The sequence below is a fragment of the Paralichthys olivaceus genome, chromosome 13 (assembly GCF_024713975.1).
Source record: "Paralichthys olivaceus isolate ysfri-2021 chromosome 13, ASM2471397v2, whole genome shotgun sequence".
In the NCBI taxonomy this organism is placed as follows: domain Eukaryota; kingdom Metazoa; phylum Chordata; class Actinopteri; order Pleuronectiformes; family Paralichthyidae; genus Paralichthys; species Paralichthys olivaceus.
Window position 1 is genome coordinate 7,259,754 of NC_091105.1, and position 13,626 is coordinate 7,273,379.

The 13,626-nt window shown below is 40.8% G+C and overlaps 4 protein-coding genes across 4 annotated transcripts; 3 read left to right on the forward strand and 1 right to left on the reverse strand.

Annotated features, from left to right (window-relative positions):
- Positions 1–2,455: 2,455 nt before the first annotated feature.
- LOC138413494 (trypsin-1-like) lies at positions 2,456–3,980 on the reverse strand. The gene is made up of 6 exons (XM_069537064.1): positions 3,825–3,980; positions 3,476–3,626; positions 3,116–3,366; positions 2,896–3,029; positions 2,690–2,791; positions 2,456–2,606 (listed from the first exon to the last, which is right to left on the reverse strand). The coding sequence occupies exons 1-6, from the start codon at positions 3,958–3,960 to the stop codon at positions 2,559–2,561; spliced, it is 822 nt and encodes a 273-aa protein (XP_069393165.1). The 5' UTR covers positions 3,961–3,980; the 3' UTR covers positions 2,456–2,558.
- Positions 3,981–5,449: 1,469 nt separating this feature from the next.
- On the forward strand, positions 5,450–6,869 carry LOC109633208 (trypsin-1). Its single transcript, XM_069537065.1, has 6 exons — positions 5,450–5,573; positions 5,663–5,813; positions 5,923–6,173; positions 6,260–6,393; positions 6,485–6,586; positions 6,691–6,869. The coding sequence occupies exons 1-6, from the start codon at positions 5,534–5,536 to the stop codon at positions 6,736–6,738; spliced, it is 726 nt and encodes a 241-aa protein (XP_069393166.1). The 5' UTR covers positions 5,450–5,533; the 3' UTR covers positions 6,739–6,869.
- A 1,526-nt stretch (positions 6,870–8,395) lies between these two features.
- On the forward strand, positions 8,396–9,850 carry LOC138413496 (trypsin-1-like). Its single transcript, XM_069537067.1, has 6 exons — positions 8,396–8,552; positions 8,642–8,792; positions 8,903–9,153; positions 9,240–9,373; positions 9,465–9,566; positions 9,671–9,850. Exons 1-6 carry the CDS (start codon positions 8,513–8,515, stop codon positions 9,716–9,718), a joined length of 726 nt encoding a protein of 241 aa, XP_069393168.1. The 5' UTR covers positions 8,396–8,512; the 3' UTR covers positions 9,719–9,850.
- A 1,571-nt stretch (positions 9,851–11,421) lies between these two features.
- LOC138413497 (trypsin-1) lies at positions 11,422–12,831 on the forward strand. The gene is made up of 6 exons (XM_069537068.1): positions 11,422–11,534; positions 11,624–11,774; positions 11,885–12,135; positions 12,222–12,355; positions 12,447–12,548; positions 12,653–12,831. The coding sequence occupies exons 1-6, from the start codon at positions 11,495–11,497 to the stop codon at positions 12,698–12,700; spliced, it is 726 nt and encodes a 241-aa protein (XP_069393169.1). The 5' UTR covers positions 11,422–11,494; the 3' UTR covers positions 12,701–12,831.
- The last annotated feature ends 795 nt before the right edge of the window (positions 12,832–13,626 follow it).

Here is a 13,626-nt window from a genome sequence, read left to right on the forward strand (position 1 = left end):
CATGATATCGAAAAATAATCATCATATGATACATGTTTTCTAAACAGTGTTTTAGTTTGAACCTGTTTTCGGTTGGTTTTCGCCGTTTTTTTTTTTTTGTCAAAGCACCATTTAATATTCTCTAATACCTTAAAACTTTCTTTTTTTCGTTTCTTTTGGACCACGTGTGATTTGTTTCATTCAGTCACAGCTAATTTATTCTCATTGACAAAGGAATTGATCTTTCCTCTGCGCTGGAAGTAAACTCATAATCATACTGAAGAAAAAGTGCGTCATGCTCATGTGCTGCTTTGGGTTTCAGGCCCTGAGCTGAACTAGTCATTAAGTTGTTCTACTTTTTTTACATCTCAAAGGATAATGTTTGTTTGTTAGTCCGCTTCATTTTTCTATCAGCTGCTATCACTCTACCTCTCTTGCTTTGGTAAAAGTTTTTAATCCACCACCTGCTGTTTGGAGTATCCAGTGGTCAGATTGTGCGGGTTATTTGGGGACACTTCTAAATTTAGATGTGTATGGACACAGTATTTCACAGCTGTATGCTTCTCAGGACCGATTATCTGGAAACTAAAATCAGGTACAAGGGCACAGGCTGCTGTGCGAGAGGAAACACATTTTCAAGGCATCTTACAAGGTAGAGAGCAAAGGGGAGGGAAAAATAGCAATAACATGGTTTGAAATATATAATGTTACAAGCAACATACTTAAAGGTAAAAGTATTCAACTTCACTTTAAAGCTGTGATGGTCTTAATGGTTTTGTTGTGGGACAATTTACAACATCATCATTCTTATTAGCTCCTGGTAATTTGATGTCAATCCCAGCACAGCTTTGCACAACTCCAACTAATGAGCCAAATAACTGATAAATCAAAAAGTAAATCTGACTGAAAAGAGCCGTGACTCTAATTCACAACTTAAGTTCACAACTAACAATTGCATTCATATAAACACTGTGGTAATGTTTGTATTATTTATTATTTATCATACTTATCATTACCAGTTACCTTACTGCTGTCGTATGCACTCTAGTTACCTCAAAGAATGTTTACTTGGGTTTTATTGAAGAACTTTATTTCAAACTTTTTGTCCCTGTAACTTTATTTTATTATATTATGGTTTATTTTTAGATTTACACATTTCCTTTGTAGATCTTTGTAACAGGCACAATTTGATTTGAGCATAACTCAAATTTCGTTGTGTTTGCACAATGATAATAAAGGCCTCAGATTTTGAATATTGAATGTGTGGACACCTTGTTCACATCATCGTGAAACTGTTTTACAGCTCGAGGACTCTGTGTGGAAGTTAGTTCATCAGACATTAAATCTGTTTCATTTCAGGTCTAATGTGTGTAAAATAAGACACGTCAAACAAATGCAGTTAAAGATTCAGTGTTTACAATCGTGTCATGTTGCAGCTGAACACCCCTCGCCTCACCCTCCCCTTCCAAACATGAAAGAGAACCTGTGGAAGCCTTCAGTTGTCATAAAAACTCAAAAGATGTTTAGTTTATCCAGGTTGGGCTACTGTAAAAACCATGGCGGTCTCTGTAGAGAGGACCCACTCCATATGTAGATGTAAAGTCTAAATATAAAGGATTCATTCCAAGGTGAAGAAAACAACAATTTGTACAATTTAGGTGAAACGCACCAGTGAAAACATTCATTAAGAATATTTCATATTTAATTTCTGCCAGTGGATCCCTCTCACCTATATACCTATATCATATCTTTATATGCTGATACCAGAGATTGTGTGGCGAAGATTCATTTAGGAGGTTTACTGGAAATACATGAAAGTCTATGTCCATTGAAATGAACAGCCTGCAACTTGCTTTAAAAACACAAGAAAATGGTCCAACACAAGTAAACTATGTTCCTCTATTAATTAAATTATTTCAACAGAGAGAAATTAACTTCACAGACTATAATATGTTTATAATACTGCTTATACAGTTTATATAGTTTAGTCTGGACCACAACAAACAAGAGTAATTTAAATATTACATTTTTCAATAAATTAAAATGTATTTAGAACCCATTATAATGACTGTGACTTAATCTGTGTGTTGGATATGTTACATTCAGAGATCATATTTCCTTTCTGCAGCTCTGGATTATCAATACATTACAGTATTACATTGCCTTTTTATACCATGGTATGAGAATGTAACTGATTGGTTTTATATCTGACATTTAACACATCGAATAAGTTTGCTATTAAAATGTCATTCATAAAAGAGATGAAAAGTCAAATTTAAATTCCATCTGTAAAAACCACACTGCATGGAGTGGAATCGAAAAAAGGATTTTTTAATCTCCAGACTGAGATTTCTTATATCTAAGTCACTCTAAGTCAAATGTAAAATCAAAAATGCTTCTGGTTAGGTGATAAACAAGCATCTTCTGAAGGATATTTAAGAATCTCTTTTGTGAAAAGATTGAAAACACAGATAGATTTAATATTTTTGCTTAAAATCGTTTATTTGTCATAGTGTCTAGTTCAAAAGATGGAGCGTAAACAGATGTTGAGCTGCTTGGCTACATTTTGCTTAGATCACTTAGTAGCTGCTCATTGTCCTCTCCAGCCAATCGATGAAGATGCAGACCTGAAAATGAGGAAGAATCAGAGTTAGTCCAGTTCATCAGTGTTTCACTGTGGATTAAATAGTTTTTGTCTATTGAAAGTTACCTTGGCGTAGACACCAGGATGATCCCTCTGGGCACATCCGTAGCCCCAGGACACAACACCCTGCAGCTGACCGTTACACACGACGGGGCCACCGGAGTCACCCTGGGACAGAGAAAATGAAAACAGTTTTAAGATGATTTCAATGAATTATGCAACTGACATGATGTAGGAAAAACATGTCTGGAGATTTGATTCTTGTTTCATACCTGGCAAGAGTCCTTTCCTCCCTCCAGGTATCCAGCGCAGAACATGGCATTGGTGATCATGCCAGGGTAGGAGTTCTCACAGTCCCTCTCAGACAGGATGGGGAGATCCAGGCACTGCAGCCTGCTACTGTCAGCTGCATGATGGGAAACAAAGTACAAGGTAAGTAATAAAAGTTATAAATCTGGACCTGTGATCAGTTCAAATGCAGATGTTACTCACTGGAGCTCATGGTGTCGCCCCATCCAGAGACTGTGCACATGGTGCCAGCGGGGGCACAGCTGGTGGGCAGAGCCACAGGCTGCACGTACTGGTTGAGGGTGGCGGGCTCGCTCAGCTTGATCAGCATGATGTCGTTGTTGATGTTGTAGGAGCTGTAGTTGGGGTGGCGGATCACACGAGATGAACTGATGAACTGCTCGGTTTCCTCATAGACTCTGAGGTTGTGCTCGCCTATACGCACCTCCACACGGCTGCACGGGAGAGAGAGGATGGTTTTACATGTGAATTTCATGAGGCTGTGTGAACACAATGATTCTTGCATGAAAAACTTTGTCTTCATAACATCAAGGAGTGACGTACGACTTGTAGCAGTGAGCAGCAGACACAACCCAGTTCTCGTTGACCAGGGAGCCTCCACAGAAGTGGTAGCCAGAGTTCAGAGACACCTGATGGGGCTGGGAGTAGGGCGTGCACTCATACCCTCCGACGATCTTGTCGTCCTCCGTGGCAACTGAAAACACATGTTGGCAAACAGTTTTCCGTTAACTCCTATTCTTTTTATTGATTTCTAGTCAAACTAATTGTGTATCATGCATCTGAGCGCCTAAACATCTATGTTGCTGCCAGGAGATGTTAATGAAAAGCTCTCGTCGCAAAGAACAGTGCACTCATAGCAGAAAGGAAAGCTCAAGCAAAAGTTGACACTTACAAGCAGCTCCGATGAGCAGAATGAAGACCAGAGACCTCATGGTTGCTGTATTATCGTGTCGATGACAAAACTTCACCAAGATCCTGGGTTTATATCCACAGGCAGGTGAGCTGCCCTGCTCTCTGGCAATCCTCATTGGTCAGCGAGGAGCCAATTCCTGCAGCGGGATGTTTGGGGTTGAGTGAATGATTTCCAGAATTAAAAAAAACATTACTTTATTTAAAGAAAGATTTCTTTCTTGTCAGCAAAAAAAATCACATGGAAACGCTCCTTTCGTATGCGTCATCAGATGAATAGGTGATGTCTAGAGAGCGGTGAGCAGCAGACACAAGCCAGCTCTCATTGATCATGGGGCCTCTACAGAAGTTCAGAGACGCCTGATGGGGCAAAGAACGAGGCGTGTGCTCATACCCTCCGATGATCTCCTCTGCAACTGAAAACAGAAAACAAAATAGTTTGCTGTAGTATTGTATGAACACAAATGTATATGAGAATAAAGTCTGATCTTCTTTACAAGTTCTGCTCCACACTCACAGGCAGCTTCAGTGAGCAGAAGAAGAGTGATCCAAAAAAATCACCCACCAAAATAAAAGCATAAAACTTCACAACGAGATGACTGACTCCAGATGTTGCGTTACAAGAGTCACAGGCTGATATTCCGCCATTAAACATCTGGATTATTCACTACAGACAGAGTCACTGAGCGAGTTAAATCACATACTGTAGATAAAAGATTGAATTTTGGAGTTCATGAGACTTTATCTGGAACAACTCTAACGTCATATGATGGGGGTGTAAAGGTTCTATCAGAATAACTCTGAACATTCACTCTGATGTAGTTCATTGCATTTTCTAACATGATGTGACGTTATATTTGACTCGTTTTATAGCTGATATTTTAACAGTCACATCCAGAAATTATGCAATTAAAAGACCAGTGCAAAAGGTCTTTCATATATAAAAGATTGATCTAAAAATGCTCCGGGTTTACTCGAACATGACCTACAGATGTTCTCTGTATTTTAGTACATTCAGATCAACCGATTTTTGCATGCCTTTATTTTTTTCATAAATTATTTGAACCTTTCCAAACCAATTTCACTGTAACACTAAATTACAATGGCTGACTCTAAATGCTCTCTTTAAAATTATATATTTAGTAGGACAGTAAGTTTGTATTGGTATTTGTTGTGGTTGCATCACTGTATTAATGTTTTGTGTTTTTTCTGTACTCATCGCTCTCACTTTGTGCGACTCTTGTCTTATATGGTATCTTATAAGTTGTTTTTGTCTTGGCTACTTATATTTCATGACAGAAAAGCATCAGGCCATATAGGACCTGCTAATTATCACAACTGAGAAGTCCTATCACAAGTTCAGGAATACTCATAGAATTGAAAAACTATTCACTGCTCATTCAGAGAGGTAAGAGTAAGAGAGAGAAGAATTGTTTCAACTTTTTAAAACACATTCAAAAGCTTGTTTCGTTAAGGTTTTGACACAATCTAATGTATAGAGTGTGTCAGAACAGACCATCCCACACTTTACATAATATTTGTTTTTCCAACACGCAGAATTATCAGTCCAGGACCCTGATTGGTGGAGAATAATGGTGGGAGGTGTGTCCAGCAGGTAAAGGGCAGGGCTACCTTTCTATTTAAACCAGGTTCCAGGTGAAGTTCTCTCATCAACAGGATCACACAGCAACCATGAGGTCTCTGGTCTTCGTTCTGCTCATCGGAGCTGCTTGTGAGTTGTGTCTTTCTGCTTTGTATTAGTTTAAAATAATTTCTAAAAAGAAACTTTCTCTGACCTTTTGGTCTCTTGGGTGTTTTCAGTTGCCACGGAGGACGACAAGATCGTCGGAGGGTATGAGTGCAAACCCTACTCCCAGCCCCATCAGGTGTCTCTGAACTCTGGCTACCACTTCTGTGGAGGCTCCCTGGTCAACGAGAACTGGGTTGTGTCTGCTGCTCACTGCTACAAGTCGTACGTCACTCCTTGATGTTATGAAGACAAAGTTTTTCATGCAAGAATCAATGTGTTCACACAGCCTCATGAAATTCACATGTAAAACCATCCTCTCTCTCCTGTGCAGCCGTGTGGAGGTGCGTATGGGCGAGCACAACCTCAGAGTCAATGAGGGAACCGAGCAGTTCATCAGATCTGCTCGTGTGATCCGCCACCCCAACTACAGCTCCTACAACATCAACAACGACATCATGCTGATCAAGCTGAGCGAGCCTGCCACCCTCAACCAGTACGTGCAGCCTGTGGCCCTGCCCACCAGCTGTGCCCCCGCTGGCACCATGTGCACAGTCTCTGGATGGGGCGACACCATGAGCTCCAGTGAGTAACATCTGCATTTGAACTGCTCAGAGGTCCAGATTTATAACTTTTATTACTTACCTTGTACTTTGTTTCCCATCATGCAGCTGACAGTAACAGGCTGCAGTGCCTGGATCTCCCCATCCTGTCTGAGAGGGACTGTGACAACTCCTACCCTGGCATGATCACCAATGCCATGTTCTGCGCTGGATACCTGGAGGGAGGAAAGGACTCTTGCCAGGTATGAACCTGAATGGTCAGACAGAAGGACTATATGAAATACTTGAAATTACTTATTAAATTTAATCTTCCTGATCTTCCACTTGTGTCAGGGTGACTCCGGTGGCCCCGTCGTGTGCAACGGTGAGCTGCAGGGTGTCGTGTCCTGGGGCTACGGATGTGCTGAGAGGGATCATCCTGGTGTCTACGCCAAGGTATAACTTTATTTCCACTTCTAATAATAATTTGAACTTGCAGTTATTTTGTGCTTGACCAGTCCTTAGACTCTCTGTGCTGACATGTCTCTCTCCATCCACAGGTCTGCCTCTTCAACGACTGGCTGACAAACACCATGAGCAGCTATTAAATCTGATCCTGTGATCGTTCTCCGCTGCCTTTCTTCCATCGTTCTAACTCCAACATGATGTCAACTTTTGAACAATGTGCAGCCTTTTAGTATCTTTATCAATAAAGTCTGAAACATCTACTTTCAAATAATGTTCCTTTTCATTTCTTTCCACATGGTACACACTATTTTAAAATATTCTTGGATCTTTCACCAAGATCTTAAACTGTTTCCTTCTCGATAAACGCTATGTGACAAAAAGTCTTATAACACCACAGTGTTGTCTGGTTTAAATGCTTCTTTCTATACATTTTTATCTGAATTACATGAAATATCGTCAAACACAATCAATTTTTGCAAACAACCCATTACCTAGAGAGACTCAAATCAAGTCAATTGATATGGAGCAAACAACTCCACAGCAGGAAGTTAAAAAGATAAATACATCAATAAGAACACAGACAATATAAAATAAAAGCACTGTTATGTTAATAATGATGGGGGACTTAAAAGTGTCAGCATTTTCACATTATATATATATATGTGTATATGTAGGCCTGTATATTTTCATTCACAACACCAGAGCCAGTGAGGCCATCTGTGAGAAAGTGTCCAACTGGCATTTCATTGCAGGACTGAGTCAAGGTCATGATGACTGGATGATTACAGTCTGTACAAAAACATATAGTACTGCACTCAAACGCAGCAACGATCAAACTACAATAACACACACAGTTTTAAGCTGTATCACAAAACTGAGCAGAATACTTCAAAAAGAGCCTCATTCAAACTCTGCAAAATATTCTTTGGTAAATGTTTTTTATTAAGATGATAAGAGTGAATGTCCCCCCCATGAGCACTTTTTGAGGGTTTTGATTGGTCAGCAACAACAGGGGCGGGGCTCAATTGATGGCTTTAGGTTAAGCACTCAATAAAAAGCAAGTATGAAGCAATCTTAGTCCTTTTATCCACCATCATTTAAACATGAGTGCTCTGGTGTTTGTGCTGCTCATAGGAGCTGAGTGTGTCAGTATGGACCACTCAACGTTTAGAGGTGATGTCAGAATATATTCTCTTTGGGATAGATTATGCCTAGGAACAAATCTAATCCATTTTATATGGCCTCTGTTGTTAAGTCTTTGCTATTTATATTTCATGACAGAAATGGTTCTGAAAAGCATCAGGCCATATAGGACCAGCTAGATATCAAAACTGAGAAGTCCTATCACAAATCATATCTTGCATAGAACATGTGTCATTTCATAGTTTGATTTTGTTTGTCTCTGGAGTCAGCATTTTTGAAGACACGTGGCTTCGTCGTTCTGTAAAATCCATATTCAGCAACTGTGGTTGTGAACTGGACCATCTGCAGAGCTGCAGCCATGTCTTCACATGTCGGGGTCAAAGATTACTGAATACAAACTGCGCTAAACATAGATGTACAGAGTGCGGCCTGAAACAACATCACGTGGAATATGAAGTTCAGGAATACTCAGAGAATTGAAAAACTATTCACTAGTAAGAGAATTGTTTCAACTTTTTAAAACACATTCAAAAGCTTGTTTCGTTAAGGTTTCGTAGACGACACAATCTAATGTATAGAGTGTGTCAGAACAGACCATCCCACACTTTACACAATATTTGTTTTTCCAACATGACGAATTATCAGTCCAGGACCCTGATTGGTGGAGAATAATGGTGGGAGGCGTGTCCAGCAGGTAAAGGGCAGAGCTACCTTTCTATTTAAACCAGGTTCCAGGTGAAGTTCTCTCATCAACAGGATCACACAGCAACCATGAGGTCTCTGGTCTTCGTTCTGCTCATCGGAGCTGCTTGTGAGTTGTGTCTTTCTGCTTCGTATTAGTTTAAAATAATTTCTAAAAAGAAACTTTCTCTGACCTTTTGGTCTCTTGGGTGTTTTCAGTTGCCACGGAGGACGACAAGATCGTCGGAGGGTATGAGTGCAAACCCTACTCCCAGCCCCATCAGGTGTCTCTGAACTCTGGCTACCACTTCTGTGGAGGCTCCCTGGTCAACGAGAACTGGGTTGTGTCTGCTGCTCACTGCTACAAGTCGTACGTCACTCCTTGATGTTATGAAGACAAAGTTTTTCATGCAAGAATCAATGTGTTTTAAACAGCCTCATGAAATTCACATGTAAAACCATCCTCTCTCTCCCATGCAGCCGTGTGGAGGTGCGTATGGGCGAGCACAACCTCAGAGTCAATGAGGGAACCGAGCAGTTCATCAGATCATCTCGTGTGATCCGCCACCCCAACTACAGCTCCTACAACATCAACAACGACATCATGCTGATCAAGCTGAGCGAGCCTGCCACCCTCAACCAGTATGTGAAGCCTGTGGCCCTGCCCACCAGCTGTGCCCCCGCTGGCACCATGTGCACAGTCTCTGGATGGGGCGACACCATGAGCTCCAGTGAGTAACATCTGCATTTGAACTGCTCAGAGGTCCAGATTTATAACTTTTATTACTTACCTTGTACTTTGTTTCCCATCATGCAGCTGACAGTAACAGGCTGCAGTGCCTGGATCTCCCCATCCTGTCTGAGAGGGACTGTGACAACTCCTACCCTGGCATGATCACCAATGCCATGTTCTGCGCTGGATACCTGGAGGGAGGAAAGGACTCTTGCCAGGTATGAACCTGAATGGTCAGACAGTAGGACTATATGAAATACTTGAAATTACTCATTAAATTTAATCTTCCTGATCTTCCACTTGTGTCAGGGTGACTCCGGTGGCCCCGTCGTGTGCAACGGTGAGCTGCAGGGTGTCGTGTCCTGGGGCTACGGATGTGCTGAGAGGGATCATCCTGGTGTCTACGCCAAGGTATAACTTTATTTCCACTTGTAACAATAATTTGAACTTGAAGTTATTTTGTGCTTGACCAGTCCTTGGACTCTCTGTGCTGACATGTCTGTCTCCATCCACAGGTCTGCCTCTTCAACGACTGGCTGACAAACACCATGAGCAGCTATTAAATCTGATCCTGTGATCGTTCTCCGCTGCCTTTCTTCCATCGTTCTAACTCCAACATGATGTCAACTTTTGAACAATGTGCAGCCTTTTAGTATCTATATCAATAAAGTCTGAAAACATCTACTTTCAAATAATGTTCCTTTTCATTTCTTTCCACATCATGGTACACACTATTTTAAAATATGCTTGGATCTTTCACCAAGATCTTAAACTGTTTCCTTCTCGATAAACGCTATGTGACAAAAAGTCTTACAACACCACAGTGTTGTCTGGTTTAAATGCTGCTTTCTATACATTTTTATCTGAATTACATGAAATATCGTTAAAAACAATCAATTTTTGCAAACAACCCATTACCTAGAGAGACTCAAATCAAGTCAATTGATATGGAGCAAACAACTCCACAGCAGGAAGTTAAAAAGATAAATACATCAACAAGAACACAGACAATATAAAATAAAAGCACTGTTATGTTAATAATGATGGGGGAGTTAAAAGTGTCAGCATTTTCACATTATATATATATATATATATATATATATGTAGGCCTGTATATTTTCATTCACAATACCAGAGCCAGTGAGACTGTCCAAATGGCATTGCATTTTATTATAGGTCTGAGTCAAGGTCATGATGACTGGATGATTACAGTCTGTACAAAAACATATAGTACTGCACTCAAACGCAGCAACGATCAAACTACAATAACATACACAGTTTTAAGCTGTATCACAAAACTGAGCAGAATACTTCAAAAAGAGCCTCATTCAAACTCTGCAAAATATTCTTTGGTAAATGTTTTTTATTAAGATGATAAGAGTGAATGCCCCCCCCATGAGCACTTTTTGAGGGTTTTGATTGGTCAGCAACAACAGGGGCGGGGCTCAATTGATGGCTTTAGGTTAAGCACTCAATAAAAAGCAAGTATGAAGCAATCTTAGTCCTTTTATCCACCATCATTTAAACATGAGCGCTCTGGTGTTTGTGCTGCTCATAGGAGCTGAGTGTGTCAGTATGGACCACTCAACGTTCAGAGGTGATGTCAGAATATATTCTCTTTGGGATAGATTATGCCTAGGAACAAATCTAATCCATTTTATATGGCCTCTGTTGTTAAGTCTTTGTTATTTTGTATTTCATGACAGAAATGGTTCTGAAAAGCATCAGGCCATATAGGACCAGCTAGTTATCAAAACTGAGAAGTCCTATCACAAATCATATCTCGCATAGAACATGTGTCATTTCATAGTTTGATTTAGTTTGTCTCTGGAGTCAGCATTTTTGAAGACACGTGGCTTCATCGTTCTGTAAAATCCATATTCAGCAACTGTGGTTGTGAACTGGACCATCTGCAGAGCTGCAGCCATGTCTTCACATGTCGGGGTCAAAGATTACTGAATACAAACTGCGCTAAACATAGATGTACAGAGTGCGGCCTGAAACAACATCACGTGGAATATGAAGTTCAGGAATACTCAGAGAATTGAAAAACTATTCACTAGTAAGAGAATTGTTTCAACTTTTTAAAACACATTCAAAAGCTTGTTTCGTTAAGGTTTCGTAGACGACACAATCTAATGTATAAAGCGTGTCAGAACAGACCATCCCACACTTTACACAATATTTGTTTTTCCAACATGAAGAATTATCAGTCCAAGACCCTGATTGGTGGAGAATAATGGTGGGAGGTGTGTCCAGCAGGTAAAGGGCAGAGCTACCTTTCTATTTAAACCAGGTTCCAGGTGAAGTTCTCTCATCAACAGGATCACACAGCAACCATGAGGTCTCTGGTCTTCGTTCTGCTCATCGGAGCTGCTTGTGAGTTGTGTCTTTCTGCTTTGTATTAGTTTAAAATAATTTCTAAAAAGAAACTTTCTCTGACCTTTTGGTCTCTTGGGTGTTTTCAGTTGCCACGGAGGACGACAAGATCGTCGGAGGGTATGAGTGCAAACCCTACTCCCAGCCCCATCAGGTGTCTCTGAACTCTGGCTACCACTTCTGTGGAGGCTCCCTGGTCAACGAGAACTGGGTTGTGTCTGCTGCTCACTGCTACAAGTCGTACGTCACTCCTTGATGTTATGAAGACAAAGTTTTTCATGCAAGAATCAATTTGTTTTAAACAGCCTCATGAAATTCACATGTAAAACCATCCTCTCTCTCCTGTGCAGCCGTGTGGAGGTGCGTATGGGCGAGCACAACCTCAGAGTCAATGAGGGAACCGAGCAGTTCATCAGATCTGCTCGTGTGATCCGCCACCCCAACTACAGCTCCTACAACATCAACAACGACATCATGCTGATCAAGCTGAGCAAGCCTGCCACCCTCAACCAGTATGTGAAGCCTGTGGCTCTGCCCACCAGCTGTGCCCCCGCTGGCACCATGTGCACAGTCTCTGGATGGGGCGACACCATGAGCTCCAGTGAGTAACATCTGCATTTGAACTGCTCAGAGGTCCAGATTTATAACTTTTATTACTTACCTTGTACTTTGTTTCCCATCATGCAGCTGACAGTAACAGGCTGCAGTGCCTGGATCTCCCCATCCTGTCTGAGAGGGACTGTGACAACTCCTACCCTGGCATGATCACCAATGCCATGTTCTGCGCTGGATACCTGGAGGGAGGAAAGGACTCTTGCCAGGTATGAACCTGAATGGTCAGACAGAAGGACTATATGAAATACTTGAAATTACTTATTAAATTTAATCTTCCTAATCTTCCACTTGTGTCAGGGTGACTCCGGTGGCCCCGTCGTGTGCAACGGTGAGCTGCAGGGTGTTGTGTCCTGGGGCTACGGATGTGCTGAGAGGGATCATCCTGGTGTCTACGCCAAGGTATAACTTTATTTCCACTTCTAACAATAATTTGAACTTGGAGTTATTTTGTGCTTGACCAGTCCTTAGACTCTCTGTGCTGACATGTCTCTCTCCATCCACAGGTCTGCCTCTTCAACGATTGGCTGACAAACACCATGAGCAGCTATTAAATCTGATCCTGTGATCGTTCTCCGCTGCCTTTCTTCCATCGTTCTAACTCCAACATGATGTCAACTTTTGAACAATGTGCAGCCTTTTAGTATCTATATCAATAAAGTCTGAAACATCTACTTTCAAACAATGTTCCTTTTCATTTCTTTCCACATCATGGTATACACTATTTTAAAATATGCTTGGATCCTTCACCAAGATCTTAAACTGTTTCCTTCTCGATAAACGCTATGTGACAAAAAGTCTTATAACACCACAGTGTTGTCTGGTTTAAATGCTGCTTTCTATACATTTTTATCTGAATTACATGAAATATCGTCAAACACAATCAATTTTTGCAAACAACCCATTACCTAGAGAGACTCAAATCAAGTCAATTGATATGGATCAAACAACACCACAGCAGGAAGTTAAAAAGATAAATACATCAATAAGAACATACACAATATAAAATAAAAGCACTGTTATGTTAATAATGATGGGGGAGTTAAAGTGTCAGCATTTTCACATTATATATATATATGTGTATATGTAGGCCTGTATATTTTCATTCACAATATCAGAGCCAGTGAGGCCATCTGTGAGAAAGTGTCCAACTGGCATTTCATTGCAGGACTGAGTCAAGGTCATGATGACTGGATGATTACAGTCTGTACAAAAACATATAGTACTGCACTCAAACGCAGCAACGATCAAACTACAATAACACACACAGTTTTAAGCTGTATCACAAAACTGAGCAGAATACTTCAAAAAGAGCCTCATTCAAACTCTGCAAAATATTCTTTGGTAAATGTTTTTTATTAAGATGATAAGAGTGAATGCCCCCCCCATGAGCACTTTTTGAGGGTTTTGATTGGTCAGCAACAACAGGGGAGGGGCTCAATCGATGGCTTTAGGTTAAGCACTCGATAAAAAGCAAGTA

Bases quoted from the DNA above. Each gene is read 5' to 3' on its own strand.
- LOC109633208 (XM_069537065.1), top strand. From the start codon at position 5,534: ATGAGGTCTCTGGTCTTCGTTCTGCTCATCGGAGCTGCTT. The intron at 5,574-5,662 runs GTGAGTTGTGTC...GGGTGTTTTCAG, and splicing joins TCTGCTCATCGGAGCTGCTT to TTGCCACGGAGGACGACAAG. The intron at 6,587-6,690 runs GTATAACTTTAT...CTCCATCCACAG, and splicing joins ATCCTGGTGTCTACGCCAAG to GTCTGCCTCTTCAACGACTG.
- LOC138413494 (XM_069537064.1), bottom strand. From the start codon at position 3,960: ATGAGGATTGCCAGAGAGCAGGGCAGCTCACCTGCCTGTGGATATAAA. The intron at 2,792-2,895 runs GTATGAAACAAG...TCTCTGTCCCAG, and splicing joins GAGGAAAGGACTCTTGCCAG to GGTGACTCCGGTGGCCCCGT. The intron at 2,607-2,689 runs GTAACTTTCAAT...CCTCATTTTCAG, and splicing joins ATCCTGGTGTCTACGCCAAG to GTCTGCATCTTCATCGATTG.
- LOC138413497 (XM_069537068.1), top strand. From the start codon at position 11,495: ATGAGGTCTCTGGTCTTCGTTCTGCTCATCGGAGCTGCTT. The intron at 12,136-12,221 runs GTGAGTAACATC...CCCATCATGCAG, and splicing joins GGGCGACACCATGAGCTCCA to CTGACAGTAACAGGCTGCAG. The intron at 12,549-12,652 runs GTATAACTTTAT...CTCCATCCACAG, and splicing joins ATCCTGGTGTCTACGCCAAG to GTCTGCCTCTTCAACGATTG.
- LOC138413496 (XM_069537067.1), top strand. From the start codon at position 8,513: ATGAGGTCTCTGGTCTTCGTTCTGCTCATCGGAGCTGCTT. The intron at 8,553-8,641 runs GTGAGTTGTGTC...GGGTGTTTTCAG, and splicing joins TCTGCTCATCGGAGCTGCTT to TTGCCACGGAGGACGACAAG. The intron at 9,374-9,464 runs GTATGAACCTGA...CACTTGTGTCAG, and splicing joins GAGGAAAGGACTCTTGCCAG to GGTGACTCCGGTGGCCCCGT.